At 37.1% G+C, this 16090-nt stretch overlaps 1 protein-coding gene across 4 annotated transcripts in view; it reads right to left on the bottom strand.

The window, feature by feature from the left end:
* The window catches only part of KCNK2 (potassium two pore domain channel subfamily K member 2), a 164172-nt gene that overhangs the window by 83532 nt on the left and 64550 nt on the right, over positions 1–16090 (bottom strand). For all 4 annotated transcript variants that reach the window (XM_080647722.1, XM_080647724.1, XM_080647723.1 and 1 more), the window contains exon 3: positions 1011–1128. In XM_080647722.1, coding sequence (XP_080503848.1) covers positions 1011–1128 — 118 coding nt within the window. The remainder of the gene's footprint in view (positions 1–1010; positions 1129–16090) is intronic.

The raw sequence follows: 16090 nt of genomic DNA, 5'->3' as shown, positions 1-16090 counted from the left end.
GAGGGCAGTTGGGAGGGACCAGGCCTGCAAGGGAGGGCAGTTGGGGGCGATCAAGCCTGCAGGGAAGGGCAGTTAGCAGTGATCAGGCCGGCAGAGGAGGGAAGTTGGGGGCAAACAGGCTGGCAGGGGAGCAGTTAGACATCAATCAGGCTGGCAGGGGAGTGGTTAGGGGGTGATCAGGCTGGCAGGCAGAAGCGATTAGGGGCAATCAGGAAGGCAGGCAGGTGAGCAGTTGGGAGCCAGCAGTCCTGTGGGATCAGGCCTAAACGGGCAGTCGGACATCCCTCGAGGGGTCCCAGATTGGAGAGGGTGCAAGCTGGGCTGAGGGACACCCCCCACCCTCATGCATGAATTTTGTGCACCGGGCCTTTAGTATGTGTGTGTGTGTGTATATATATATATATATATATATATATATATATATATATATACACACACACACACACACACACACACACACTATTGGAAACACAATGTATAAAAAGAAAGCCCTGAAGTAATTGAAATAGACATGCATATAAGAACAGGAATAACCGGTTAAAATGTAGAGTTAAAATCTATAAATTGAAAAAGTTGATATCAAATCATTTTAAAAAGTCAAAATTGTACTCCGATCCTTTGTTTCTAAAACCAAAGAATCAAAGATGCAGGAAAATTTAAAACTATTTGCCCGCCCCCACCACACACACACACACACACACGCACACACAAATCATAATTTCAAGCCATTGCATGAAGTTCCTACCCATTAGTTGAATAACAACTGCACTGCCCTGGAGTTTCATGTGTATTTTAAATTTAACTTAGGATTCTGAAACAATAACTAATTCATTTCCGTCATTCCTTTGTTCAAACCTTTAAACCTTCTTTCCAAAATTAATGCACTAAAATCTAGTTTTCTACCTTACAAAGACCATTTTGACCGACTGTAAAAAATAAAAAATTCAAACAAATGAATTTTAGCTCACAAGCTGTACCAAAATTAAAAAACAAAGTAAGTTGTCTCCTACCTATGGTGGTAATAACAGTGCCAGCAAAGAAGAAGGAACTTCCCAAGTCCCAGTGACTGATTTGATTGGAGGTGTTTCCTAACGGTATAATCCCTGCATTTATTGCTGCCACTATTTGCTGCAAGTTTAAAAAGAAATTCATCAGTACACATGAATCACACGGAGGCATCAAACAGCATATATTCCACCCCAGATGGTTAATTAGACAAGGAGATTCCATTCTAAGGTTTGCTTTTCCACGTAAAGTATACAATATAGATTACAACTTTATACTAAAGAATTTAATACATTCAATTCTATTTGATAGCAAGTGAATGGATCTGCAGGAAGCTTATCATAGTGTATCAATATGCATTCATATCATCCATTAACATATATAGTGACTTATTTACCTTAGCAACTAACTGTAGCAATGCATTTTTAGTAAACATCACAGAATTAAAATATCAGATGGTAAACTACAATTTAAATAATATATATAGCTTCATCAAAAACACAAATATTTCCAAAGTCCTAATCATTTTGAATGTTAAACATAAGTAGCCAAGCCTGGGAAGTGTGACGCTATAGAGAACATCTATCTATGAGGTCCAACAAAACAGGCTAAGATGAGACAGAAAAGGCAACCGCAATTCACTCTTCCCTAAGTAAGTCCATCTATATCTAGATTCTTAGACTCTCTATGGATTCTGATAAATTCTATGACAATGAGTATCACCAAAGATCCATAGATACAATCAGTTAGCAATATTCCCATAGGACCATGAGGATCTAGATGCTGCCTTCAGTAGTACAGACAGACAGAGAGATGGCATTTTAAGCCCTTCTTCAATCATCAGATGTTGGGGAGGGAATGGGGAGTTCCACAAACACTAAACATAGAAGGGAATATGAGCCCAAACCACATAGCTCAGTGGTTGAGCATAGACTATGAACCAGGAGATCACAGTTTCATCAAGCTTGATCCCCAGTAGGGAACGTGCACAAGGCAGCCAATCAATGATTCTCTCTCATCATTGATGTTTCTACCTCTCTCTCCCTCTCCCCTCTTCTCTGAAGTCAATAAAAAAATAAATAAAAATAATGGTAATGTGTTAAGACAGTGGTCGGCAAACTGCGGCTAGCGAGCCGCGTGCCGCGATTTGCTGCTCTGTTGACTAATGAGTTTGCCGACCACTGGGATAGGGGCTTAATCACAAGGAACAACAACAGCCTGTAATTATTGGAATCGAGAGTCTAGGTCAGTAGTCGGCAAATTCATTAGTCAACAGAGCGGCAAACCACGGCTCGTGAGCTGCATGTGGCTCCCGAGCCGCAGTTTGCTGACCACTGTGTTAGGAGAAAACGTGTAGTGAAAGAAAAACATAGAGATAGTTCAGATAAGACATTTCTGTTGGAAATATAGTCTTAGAAATCTTCATTACTTGACTTAAAGATTTTTAAATTAGAGAAAAATTCATTTGATAGGCAAAGAAATTAAAGACCTAAGAGGTAAAATGGCTTGTTTAAAGTTATATAGTTTACTGGTGAATGGGCAAACACTACACTGTACGAATACTTGGAGACACTATCCAAGAAGTTACCGTCAGATGTGGTACAGCAGGTAATCCAGAGCTGAAATACAGAATAAAGTCTCCTTCATCTAATTTATTTTCATCTATAAATTAAAACCTCAGTGGTTGTGTATAAAGTTAATTGAGTTATAATTGTTTACATTAACTATGACATATGTTCATTGCAAAAAATTAGAAAAATACAGAAAGTTATAAAGGTATGTTATGAATAAAAACTATTCATAATTCCAGAATCCAGAGATAACCACTATTAATTTATTAAGGTATCTTCTCCTGGTATTTTGTAACCCTTTTTACATAGTTGGGTTTATGAAATATATGAAATGTATTTTCTATTTTTAATCATTAGTCTAGATGCAGTTTTTCCTTGTCAATACCATATTTGTTATGGAAATATCATTTCTCAATATGTAGACATTCTAAAATGTGTCTTATTATAAAAAATGGTGCCATGAACATTTTTGTGTATAAATACTTTTGCATTTCTGAATATTTCCTCGGGAGAGATTTCTAGAAATAAAGTTGCCACATTAAAGATTATGAATATTTTGAAGCACTTGATGTATAGTTATCCAAGAAGGTTATTACAATTTACAGTTTCTTTCCCCAACAATTTGTAAATGCTTAGCAATATTATTACCTCTAATACTAATATTTTATCTTCACCAAACTGATAAGAATTATTTCATTTATATATACTTTATGGTGAGTGAGGTTGAACACTAATATTTCCTTTATCATATATTCAATGCACACAAATATATACATATTCACATATATTCACAGTACAATGAAACTAGTTTTGAGTTAAATGATTTTCCTTATCTGACTCTATATTATAACTTTAATATAAGATAAGACAGGTCTACCTGATTATGCTTCTTTAAAAAAAATTTTTGTAGTTACTACCTATTATTCTTGCACAAACTTTGGGATCCTTTAGTTAAATTTTATACAAATTTTCATTTCCACAGGCTTACCAGATCCATTGTTTGGACATATGTGAAATCTAAAATTAATTAAGGAGAATGAACACTAGTATAATAATAACACTTCCCATCAAAGAACATGGTATGACTCTCCATTTATTGAGTCCTCTTTAATATCTTAAACTAGAGTATTTTCATATACTTCACATAGGTCTGTAAGGCTCTTCTTAGGTATATTATTATTTCCATTTTAAATTGTAACTGGTTATTGCAGTATATTGCTTATTCTCTGCACCAGCAGGTCTCAATTTTTTTAATCTCAAAACCACTTTACAGTCTCAAAAACGATTGAAGACATCAATGAGCTTTTGTACATGTGAGTTATAACTAATGACATTTACATTTGTTTGAATTTATAATTCTTGAAATGTTTCTACTCATGCAAAATATAACAAAAATCCCATTATATATGAACATAAGTAATCTACTTTTATGAAAAATATAATTGTTTTCCAAAACAAACATTTAGTGAGAAGAGAGGCATTATTCTATAATTTTATAAATCTCTTAAATAACTGGCTTAATAGAAAACAGATTCTAATATATGTTTCTTCTTTCAATATATTGAGAGAGAACAACACATTGCCTGTAGAAAACTCATGAGATAATCAGAGTGCAAAGGCAAAAAAAAAAATCTTAGTATTACTAAAAAAAATAGCTTTAACCGCATTAAACCTCTGAGATGGTCCTGGGACCACATCTTGAGAACCACTGCTCTATGCTACTTCAACTCACTGCTCCTATTTCTTTTTCTTTTCTACCTGAAAAACCAAAGTAAGCAAATTTATAGTTTACAAATAAGACATTTTATCTCAGCATCTTTCAATAACTATGATTTATTACTTTTCATCTCTTATTACATTGCCTAGTATTTCTAAAGCAATGTTAAATAAAAATGATAACAGACTTCTTTGGGTTTTTTTGTCACATAAATTTCTCAATGACATCAGTGTTTTATCATTAAATATATTGACCATTGGCAAGAAAATGGCATTTAATTAAATAATTATGAGCATACAAAAAAATTAGAAGGACAGATAAACTTAAAAAATTTAAAATGTCTTTGGAAATATCTTAAGATAGGAACACACACATTGTAAGCACAGGCTCAGTGATCTCTAGCCTTATGATTCTCGGGGAAAACTAACATTTCCAGTAAAAATCAAGGAAGAGGGGTTGGGATTGAGATAGATTATAATTGCACCCAAAGTTATTTTTATATTTTACATTCATTTATTCAAAAAGATAATCAATTGCTTAAGGTGTTAGGCAATGGGGAAGCAAGAGAAGTAAAAACATGGGCGATATAGATGAGAAGAGATAAGGCATATCCTTAGACTCCATCCCAGTAAGTAAATTATTTTACTGACTAGAAGCAAGCTAATTCTTCCAACAATTGACTTAATATAGCTTTCATGACCAGCACCATGATTTTTTAGCCTGTTCTTTTGCTTGTCCATGATGAGGTGTGACATTACCCAGACACTTGGATAAGGGCCACAAATGATTTAAATGCAAAATAAGCAAAAGTAGACTTATAAACAGTATGCCTGGCAATGTGTGGGCTGTAAATAGTTATCACAGAGCTGTGATTATTGCAACAGAAGCTTCAGATGGAACTGAGAATATGTCAAATCACTATGAGAATGAGTCTACCATGAGGTCCTTTTTCTGGAATATTCTTGTAAATTTATTTTATATTTTTGTACAAGTTCTCTTGGTCACCATCCACAGGAAATTGAATGCCCTTGGCAAGTGCACTGTCATAGATCTAAGAGTCTGCAATTTCAACATAAATTCAGGCCATTAGATCATTTAACAAATACCTTCATTAGAACTGTTTCTGTATATGCCATATAATGTGACCAAACAACCACTTCATCAATAATAAAAATTCACTTTTCCATTAAAGGCAATTTTTGTAGAAATGAAGTCATGTTGACAACTGATGAATAAGTTGAATTGTTTAGGTTAGGGTGAAGTAATGTTGGGTCCTATGCATTTAATTCTAATACATTATTATTACCTGAAGGGTTTCCAAACTTAAAATCTACAATAGATATAGTAGATCTTGATTGGATTGTCACTCAATTTTGCTCTTCAGTTTATAGTCAATAATAGAATGTGCACAAGGAAAGGAAGTTGAATCATAGTCAAGATCATGAGCTTATACTTAGAGTTCTAAGAGGCTTATACTCATAGAAATGATAAAGGTAATTACTCAAAATTATGAAAATCTTAGTTTCCATGACAACAATGGCTTTAGAATCAAAGTTCACAGCATTCTACTGTAAATTCATGCATTCTTGAATTATAAAATGTTGATGTCTCAATGTCACCTGTCTTTTTAGAACTATAATCAGCTTTAACACCAAATATTGTTAAGACACTTGTTTGTAATCATATAAAATTAGCACAGGCTTGGAACTTAAGAAAATTACTGACAATCATAAAAATGTTCCATGAGTTCAATGCATGAGGTAATATTTCTGGGACTATTGATAACCCAACAAGAGAGCAAACAAATTCTTGAAAGCTATACCATATTAGCATAGTATTCCATAGGTATACTCCAGTGCAGTTCTCAGCTAATGATAATACTGGGTTGAACCATATTAATATTGCCAATATCCAAGAACTTTTTGGCCAACAAAATGACAATTTTATATTATCATGCAAAATAATAGTACTGATATTTTCATGAATAGTGTGTTAAACATGCTACATTTCATTGCAATGTGGTATTTATTACTGCAGCATTAAAGCTAATCCCATAAGCAGGAAACTTCATAGCAAAACAATCAATCTATCATGGCCTTAGAGTTCTACTGCGAAGACTATATACCTGTTAGTTTAAGTAAAACCCTATATGGCTGAGAATGCTATCCTAGGAAAGCATGGATTACTTAATCCTTATTGGATATTCAAGTTGTGTCCAACTTTGCATATATTTGAGAAATCAAGGGATATTATCTAATATTTCAAATGATTACATTTTATAGAAGTAACTTTGTATATTCCTCTTTTGATATCAAATATTCTATAATAATATACATCCTAGCCTCCAATTGGATAAATGAACTTGAGACACATTCCATATAACTTCGTTTTTCAGAAATTCTGTAGTTATATGAAGATGGCATTTATGGTTTTTTGTTTGTTTTGGCCTAGAAAAAATAGAGGCATCTACATAAATGCAAAAAAAAAAAAATTCCACAATTATATCCCATAGTTAAATGGACTATTATAAGTATTGAAAAAGGTGAGATTTTTCTAAATCTAACATCAATAATCTTTTTCTTTCTACAATATATATTTCTCATTCCATGCAGGAAAAAAAGCTGAAGTAGTACATTTGCGTATTTTATACATAACACAGGGGATTAAATATGCTATATTTAGAGTCTGCTAAAGGAGCAAGTTTCCAAGGTCTTCCCAGAGTATATCTTTTAAGTGACCAAGACAACATGCAATAATGTTTTTAATCTATTTTTTTCATAGTTTCTTTAAAAGGCTTTCAAAGTCCTGGGATATGTTTCCAAGTAATGGATGACCTAAGTTTAACCACACATTAATTAGAAATTCTTATAAGGTACTCTCTTTATTTATTTTTTATTTTTAAGGCACCCTTTAAAAAAAAACTCAAAGGACTTAATTCTTATAACGTAAAAAGGGTAGCATTTCCAACAGGAAGCAGTATCTGCACAACAGTCTGGAAAGCACCTCAAAAAGTCAACATCTCGATTACCTTCCCAGGTCTCTCCTCCTATTGGGGATTACGCCATTGCATGTCAAAGCTATTTTTATACAGACTAATGAAGTGCACACCCTTTTTCTTGCTCTTTCAAAAGTGCAAATTGATTTCCCATTAATAAAAAAAAACAGCTTAAAGTCCAAAACAGGGAACCACAAAATTAGTTGGAGGTGGACCGGAAGCAGGAGGCGTACTGCTGGGTGGAGGGCTGTATCCCTTGGTTACATCCACCTTGGAAGATTTTTTTCAATCACAAAAGTAATATACATGGTATTGAACATTTGGAAAAATAGGAATTAAAAAATCACTCACAGTCTGTAAAAGAGATTTTTTTTGCAACCTGCATGTATTTAACTTTTAGTTTTATTAAAGGTTATAAACATTAAATCTGCTTTCAACTATTTTCATATAACATAAGCAGGTTCCAAGGCATTTTGAAGTCATCAATATCTCACTTCATAGACATGTCACTGAGTAGCTACATGTAACACAGTTTAGATAACCACTTCTCTATCACTGAGTAAATTTGTATAACGGCATCCAAGGGTCATCAGTGACCATTGACCAAGTTGTTGTAGAGTTGATTTATATATCAAACAAGGACTGAACTTGAAACATTGAAATTCTGCTATTCTTTGAGCCCTGCCTGGAATGACACTGTGGGGCAGCAGGCTAACACGTGATCGGGACCCTTGAGTCGCTGCACCACGGAAGGAGCCAGAAAAATTCACGTGAAGCCAGCATACCGAGACCTGCATTTCCCCTAGCTGTATGAGCTTTCATGAGTTTTCCTAGATTCCATATTATTGTATGGTATACTAATAGTCTATCAGAATATTAATCTCTGTCTATCTTTCTGGCCCCTTTCATCTCAGCATAAGTTGGGGGATAAGATTAATAAAAGAAAAGAAAAATATGGAGAGAGTAGGTTGAGAGAGAAGTCAGAAAGAAACAAAAGGGCATATAGAAGGGAGAAAGATAAAGGTTGCTGAGATAACAAAGAAGAGACAGTTGTGCAAGCATAAGCTGGGAATTAATACAACTCACAGTCACTCTATCTAGGAAGTTCTAAAAAAGAGGTTGTCCTTAAAATAGGATTTGTGTGGGCAGAAGACTGAGATCAAGGAGATACAGCATCGAAGAATACGGTACATTTTTATGCCATTTAGCCTAAGTCCAACAACACTAACCAGCATTTATTCATGCACTGTTTCTAAGGCCTGACATTCTAAACTGATGAAAAAAAATAGCCCAAAATGGAACGAGGGAGTTTTACTGTCAATTACATGTATCCATAGAATCCCCAAATTTGGAGATTCTGTTGGCTTTTTCAAGAGAATGTCACTGATTTTTGCTCATCTGATTTTCCAGTACACATAAGCATATATATCCACAATAGCTACAAGTTTAAACAGGTTTTGTGGGTTTTAAGAACAAATGATTTTTTTCCTGCCTTTCCTAAATAGGTAACTAAAAGATCATAACCAGGTTTGAAAATCTCAGCCTCTGTACACACACACACACACACACACACACACACACACACACACACACCAGAGACCAGTTAATGTGAGTTGTATTTGAGTAAATCTAACTTTTCACAACCCAAATTAGTCATTGATAAAGGTCAAATATCACAATACTAAAATATTTCAATAATATTCTGATTGACAGTTCCTCTGCTTCAAGCCCTGTAAAATTTATGTATTTCTCACTTCCACGAAGTTGACTCATTGCCATTAAATAAGCCTACAAGAAATGTCTGTGCTTGCAGGTTCCAGGTAACATTTCTTCATACACTACAGATAAATGTACTGATGACTTGCTAACATTATGCAGAGAAAAGGAAGTCTTACAAAACTGCTTCATATGTTTATATTTCTTGGTTCAATGTCACCCAATCAAGACAGCAAAAATAGCGTATGAATTACTTCCTAAAATGTAGTGATTCATACTCTTCCTGTCTGAGCTTCTTAGCTTTCCTCCCAAGTTTCCCCATCGTTCTCAATTACACACCCATACACTCCCCAGTTAAAATAAATACTGAATTAGCTGAAATCTACTTTGTTGAGAAACAGGAACATGATAGAATTTCTTATTCTTCTTCAAGCCAAATGGAATGGCAGGGCTACCCTTTGACAAGTGTCCAATAGTTATTGCACAAAAATGCAATTAAACCCTTCCCTCGGGCACCTCTCAGACTGACTTGAGAGTGTCACACCACAACCATCAGCACCGAAAACGAGCCTGGCATCTTTCCCCATGTTTTCTACATTAGTCATTCACAGATGCTGTATTATTCATCTTTATTCACACAAGGATACCAGTCCCAAGAGCATTTCAGGGCACAACAACCAACCTATGAAGATGCCATTACTAGAGCCATCTCTCTTTTTTTTAATTGAATTCCTGCCCTTCCTAAATATGTAACTAAAAGGACATAACAAGGATTGAAGATCTCAGCTTCTGTACACACATGCACAACCAATAAAGAGACCAGTTCATCAGATTTGTATTTGAGTAAATCAAACTTTGCACAGCCCAAATTAGCCATCAATAAAGGTCAAACCCTAAACGTGGGTATGTTCTCTGACAGGGAATTAAACCAGCTACCTTTTGATGTACTGGACAACACTCCAACCAACTGAGCCACACAGGCCAGGGCGCTAGAGTGATCTTTAAGGGATGATGGATCTCATGACTGGAGAAGTATCAAGTTGGACCAAACATCCTTAGTGATATTCACTGCTCTCCTGCCCTCAGACTCCCTCGAAACAACAATGTGTTTATGCCGGTGGAACGAGCAGGATACATTTAAACTGGGCAGAGAGAGAGAGGAATGAAAAGTCACAGTGAGCAACATGGAGTTCCTTGAGGGCCCGGGAGATGCATGAAGGGGGAAGAGTGCTCGCATCAGGAGGCGACTGAAAGCATTTGAACTTCACTCACTGTTTCACTTTTAATCGCCACTGTGCTTCCATTGAGTGTCCTCTAGAGTCTATTTGGAACCAGCACTGTAAAACTGAGGTGTCTCACCATCTCATAAAAATAACTCGGTGACATTATCAATATGGTATCACATAACAGAAACCAGATACATATTATTTATCTTCTACAAAAGCTGAGGCACAGAGACATCAAATGGATCACTAGCTCCAAGTAAGTAAATATAATAAAAGCAAAATAAATGAAAGCAGTAAAATTTAAAAAAAAAAAGTATGGTTTCAGTCTCAGGTCTTGGTGTTACAGTTCAGCTATATGATAGCTTTGGTTGCCTAGCTTTGGGCATAGCTATTACTTATCATTTATTTCTATGTGAAAACACTTTAAAGGCACCAAGTAATACATAAATGCATAATTAAATTTTTAAAAAGAATCCATTCATAAGTTTGAAAGTGGATGAACATCCTGTTTATTTTATCCACATGTGTATAATGCGTCCCAAATGGTCACAGGACTTATCTTTTATGATTGTGTCATATACAGCCTGTGTGTTTAGTGTTTGAGCAAACTGCTCAAAAATTATTTGTGTCATGTTTGGGCTTAATGATTTCTAATTATACATAAAATTACTATGATTAGCTTATAGACTACAGTACCAATTGGCTACTACAGATCATGGTGAAGAGAGGGAGAGTTGGCAGTACATTTGACAGAGCTGGTCTCTCCCATTTTGTGATGTATCCTCACTTGGCTCATAGAACACCATGCTCTCTGATTTCCTCTGATCTCCCTGACCACTGTCTCATCGCCCTCACCGCTGAGTCCCTGGTACTGTCCCTCTCCATCCATCCATACTGCTAGGTGATTTCATGTAGCATCACCAAGATGCTCATATCTCCCAAACATATTCTTCACTCTGGACTGCTCCCCTGTCTGAGTGTCTGAAAAGCAACTCAGACCAATCATACACCAATTCGGACTCCCGACCTCACCCTGAAACTTGCTCCATCTGAGTTGTCCCCATCTTATTAACTGGCATCTTCATTTTTCTAGTTCTTCATCCTTGATTTCTTTCTCTCACACCTCACATCAAATCCTGCCAAGTTTATTTTTGAAATCTCCCAATTTGGTCTCATCTCATCACATCCACTGCTTCTGTCCTCACCCAGACCATCCACCATCTCCCCACAGGGTTCTTGATTGGATCCCCAACTGCATTCTATTCTCACAGGACAGACACAGTGATTCTTTTTTTAAAAAATATGTTTTTATTGGTTTCAGAGAGAGGAAGGGAGAGGGGGAGAGAGATAGAATCATCAAAAATGAGAGCCCGGCCGGTGTTGCTCAGTGGTTGAGCATCAACCTATGAACCAGGAGGTCAGAGTTCGATTCCCAGTCTAGGCACATGCCCAGGTTGCAGGCTGGATCCCCAGTAGGGAGTGTGCAGGAGGCAGTCAACCGATGATTCTCTCTCATCATTAATGTTTCTATCTCTTTCTCCCTCTCCCTTCCTCTCTGAAATCAATAAAGATATATATTTTTTTTAAAAAATGAGAGAGAATCATTGATTGGCCACCTACTATTGGTTGAAAGCCAAGATCGGCCAAAAGGGATACCTCCTGCACCAATTAGCCAAGTTGTGAATGCAAAGAAAAAGTTCTTAAAGGAAATTAAAAGTGCTTCTCCAGTGCACACATGAATATGAAAGTGAAAGAGCCTTATTGCTGATGTGTAGAAACTTTTAGTGGTCTGGATAAATCAAACCAATACCATTCCCTTAAGCCAAAGGCTAATCCAGAGTAAGGCTGTAACTCTGCTCCATTCTATGAAGACTGAGAGAGGTGAGGAAGCTGCAGAAGAAATTTTTGAAGATATTTTGGTTCATGAGGATTAAGGAAAGAAGCTGTCTCCACAACATAAAAGTGCAAGGTGAAGTCAAATAATGACGATACAGAAGCCACAGAAAATTAGCTAGAAGACCCTGCTAAGATAATTAATGAAGGTGGTTACAGTAAACAACGGATTTTCAATGTAGACAAAACAGCTTCCTATTTGAAAAAGATGCCATCTAGAACTTTCATAACTAGAGAGAAGAAGTCAATGGCTGGCTTCAAAGGTTCAAAGAACCTGCTGACTCTCTTGTTAGGGTGACTCTAAGCTGAAGCCATTGTTCATTTACCATTCCAAAAATTCTAGGGCCGTTAAGAATTATGTGAAATCTACTCTGCCTGTGTTCTATAAATGGAACAACAAAGCCTCAATTATAGCACATCTGTTTACAACATGGTTTAAAGAATATTTTCAGCCCACCATTGAGACCTGCTGCTCAAAAACACAAATTCCTTTCAAAATATTACTGCTCACTGGCAACGTACCTGGTCACACAAAAGCTCTGATGGACATGTACAGTGAGCTGAATGTTGTGTTCATGTCTTCTAACACAACATCCATTCTGCAGCCCATGGACGTAATGTCAACATTCAAGCCTTATTATTTAAGAAATAGATTTCGTAAGGCTTTTGTGCCATAGATATTGATTCCTCTGATGGATCTGAGGAAAGTAAATTGAAAGCTTTGGAAAGGATCCACCATTCTAGATGCCATTAAGAACCTTCATTTGTGGTCCATGAGAAGAGGTCAAAATATCAACGTTAATAGGAATGTGGAAGAAATTGACTCCAACCCACATGGATGACTTTGAGGGGAGGCTTCCGTGAAGGAAGTTACTGCAGAGGTGGTGGAAATAGCAATAGAACTAGAATTAGAAGAGGAGCCTGAAGATGTGACAGAATTGCAACATCTCATGACCAAACTTGAATGGATGAGAAGCTGCTTCTTACGGAGGAGCAAAGAGTGGTTTCTTGAGACAGGACAAACTGATGGTGAAGATGCTGTGAAGATTGCTGAGAGGACAACAAAGAATTTAGACTATTACATGAGCTTAGTTGAAAAACAGCAGCAGGTTTTGAGGGGACTGATTCCAATTCAGAAAGAATTTCTACTGTGGGTAAAATGCTATCCAACAGCATCACGTGCTACAGAGAAAGCAGGCACGGAAGGCAGGGTCCATTGATGTGGCAGCCTTCAGGAACCACCTCGCTGCTCAGTCAGCAGCCCTCTACATCCTGGCAAGACCCTCCACCAGCAAAAAGACGATGACTCACTGAAGGCCCAGATGATGGTTAGCACTTTTTAGCAATAAAGTGTTTTTTAATTAAGGTATTTATGATGTATTAAGACATAATGCTATTGTTTTAAGACACTTACTAGTCTACAGTATATTGTAGACAGAACTTTTACATGCACTGGGAAATAAAAAAATATAGTGTGACTTGCTTCATCGTAATATTAGCTTTGTTGTGGCGGTCTGGAACCAAACCCACAGTATCTCCACAGTATGCCTGTATTATCTTTCAGATCGCCAGTCTTTCCCCCACTTCAGCGCAGCACGATCAGAAGAAAACTCCCAGCCCCTGGCTTCAACCTGGGAAGGGAAAGAGTTGGAACGTGCATCTAATTTCTGGGTTTCTAGGGTCCTGCCTAAGGGACTGGTTTCTTTAAAAAAAATTCATATATATATTTACTTCAGAGAGGAAGGAGGAGGTGGGGGGGAGAGAGAGAGAGAGAGATAGAAACATCAATGATGACAGAGAATCATTGATTGGCTGCCTCCAGCATGCCCCACACTGGGGATGGAGCCCAATATCCGGGCATGTGCCCTGACAGGGAATTGAACCGTGACCTCCTGGTTCATAGCTTGATGCTCAACCACTGAGCCACGCTGGCTGGGCGGGACTGGTTTCCACCTTGCCTATTTCAGAGCACTGATGGGGCCCAGCACAGTCTAGATGCCTGAGGAACACTGAGAACAGAAGTGAGCTGGACATCTTGCCTCTGCTCCAGAGGACCCATGGTACAACAGACAGAGGCCAACACAGCTTGGCAGCCTCTCCATCGTGGGGCAAGAAAAGAGAGGAGCGTGCGTCCAACATTCTGGCTTTTGGGGGGGCTACCCAAAGACATGGTTTCTGTCTTGCCCAACACAGAGTACTGACAGGATGCAGCACACTCTACAAACCTGGGGACCACTGAGAATAAAAGTGACTTGAATGGCTTCTAGCAAATCCAGAAAACCTGCAGTACTGCGGACAGACACCAGAGGTAGCAAGAGATTACAAGCCCCTAAAAAAAAAAAAAAAAGAAACTGGCAAATCCATCTAATTGGGAATTTACATGCACAAGTCCAAGTCCAGAGAAGATGAATCTACAGCAAAGGTTTGAGAGGCCTCTCAAGGGCGGCTAATGGGTGAAAGTCTTTCCTTATCCATAGTCAGTCGGTAAAGATTGAAGAGGGGGCTGTTTTTTCAAATGGATAGATCACAACAGAAAGAGACAGGGAAGCACGGCGCAATGAAAGGAACAGAATAAATCTCCAGAAACAAAGTTATAATAATATATGTATTAGTGAGGTTTTAAAGGAGGATTAAATAGGAAAATAAATCACTTTGAAATTTATGGAAATCAGATGAGTGAAATGTAATTCAAATATATGATTACTGGCTCATTTGCCTTCCTCCCTATTAAAACACCGATCTTGGTCCTTGAAGCCATGCCATTATAAAGATTTATTTTACCAAGTAGAGAGAATGTAATTTCTTAAAGCCATATGGTTATAAAGGTGAGTAACAATAAATAATGGGCAACTTCTGCACTGAAAAAAAATACTAAATAAGCACAAAAATACTCAACCAGCTGTGAATATTAATGAAGCTACAGTGGATTGCCTCTGTGGGGCAGAAAGAAAAGAATTAGGTCATATATTGAGCTCTTGTTTGTTGGCATTCCAAAAGCAATGTAGCAAAAATGACCATCTCCTCCTCCAGATGGTCTCCACCTGCCATTACCTTCAAGTTGTTTGCATGATCCTAAGTGGTAAATCTGGATGGTGCTGAAGAGTGGGACCATTTTTGAATTCACACAGTTTCCTCCAGCAGTGTCCTGAAATCCCAGGCCTTTTTCTCCTGTCCACGACTAAACACATCTCAATTCAGATTCTAATAATCAGGTATTTCAACCCCAAAAAAAGGATGGAGTAGGAGTATGGGATAACAACAGCAAACACACCTAACATTTTTAAAGCACTTAAATGCTTTACTTGAATTACCTCTTTATTCTTCCCAGCAACCCTCTTTTATAAGTATTCTTTCCTCAGTCCAGAGAGATCATTTAACGTTTACAGAGCAACATTACTTGCTCAAGATGGCACCTCTAAAAAAGTACTCAACTGGCGTTTAAAATACATTTATCCCAAAGTTTAGGCTTTTACCACTACTTCGGGCTACCTCCAAGACAGCCTAGGGCTCTTCTTCTTCTTCTTCTTCTTCTTTAATTTAGAACTCTTCTTCTAACACCCAAGGGACATGGGGATTCTTCAGAGATTTTCAGTACCTCTTAAGATTATGAGGCACAAAGAGAGTGAAGAGATCGAGATCTTATGTAGGAACAGGCAAGGGAATGGGTGGAACAATGATATTAGCTGCCAGGTGTACTGTCAATACTGGAAATGTTGCTATCATCTGAAAATAATGGAGAATTCAGTATATAAGTATATAAGGAGCCTTTTCAAAATTTAAGTCAAATAAGTGAGATGCAGAAGTGTCTGAATGTGGTAGGAGCTAAATGAGGGTCAGAGAATATTAACTTCGATAATTTTGAATAAAACTTGAGTTATAACTTGTATGTGTATTCTAGAAATATAAAGGGCTACAACGGGCAGAGAAAGCATTCGGGAATCCATGGCCAAAGAAAATAAGAGAGGAA

The sequence above is a fragment of the Plecotus auritus genome (assembly GCF_963455305.1).
Source record: "Plecotus auritus genome assembly, chromosome: 12".
NCBI lineage: Eukaryota > Metazoa > Chordata > Mammalia > Chiroptera > Vespertilionidae > Plecotus > Plecotus auritus.
Note: the sequence above shows the minus strand (reverse complement) of the source record. Positions and strands in the feature narration are given on the sequence as shown.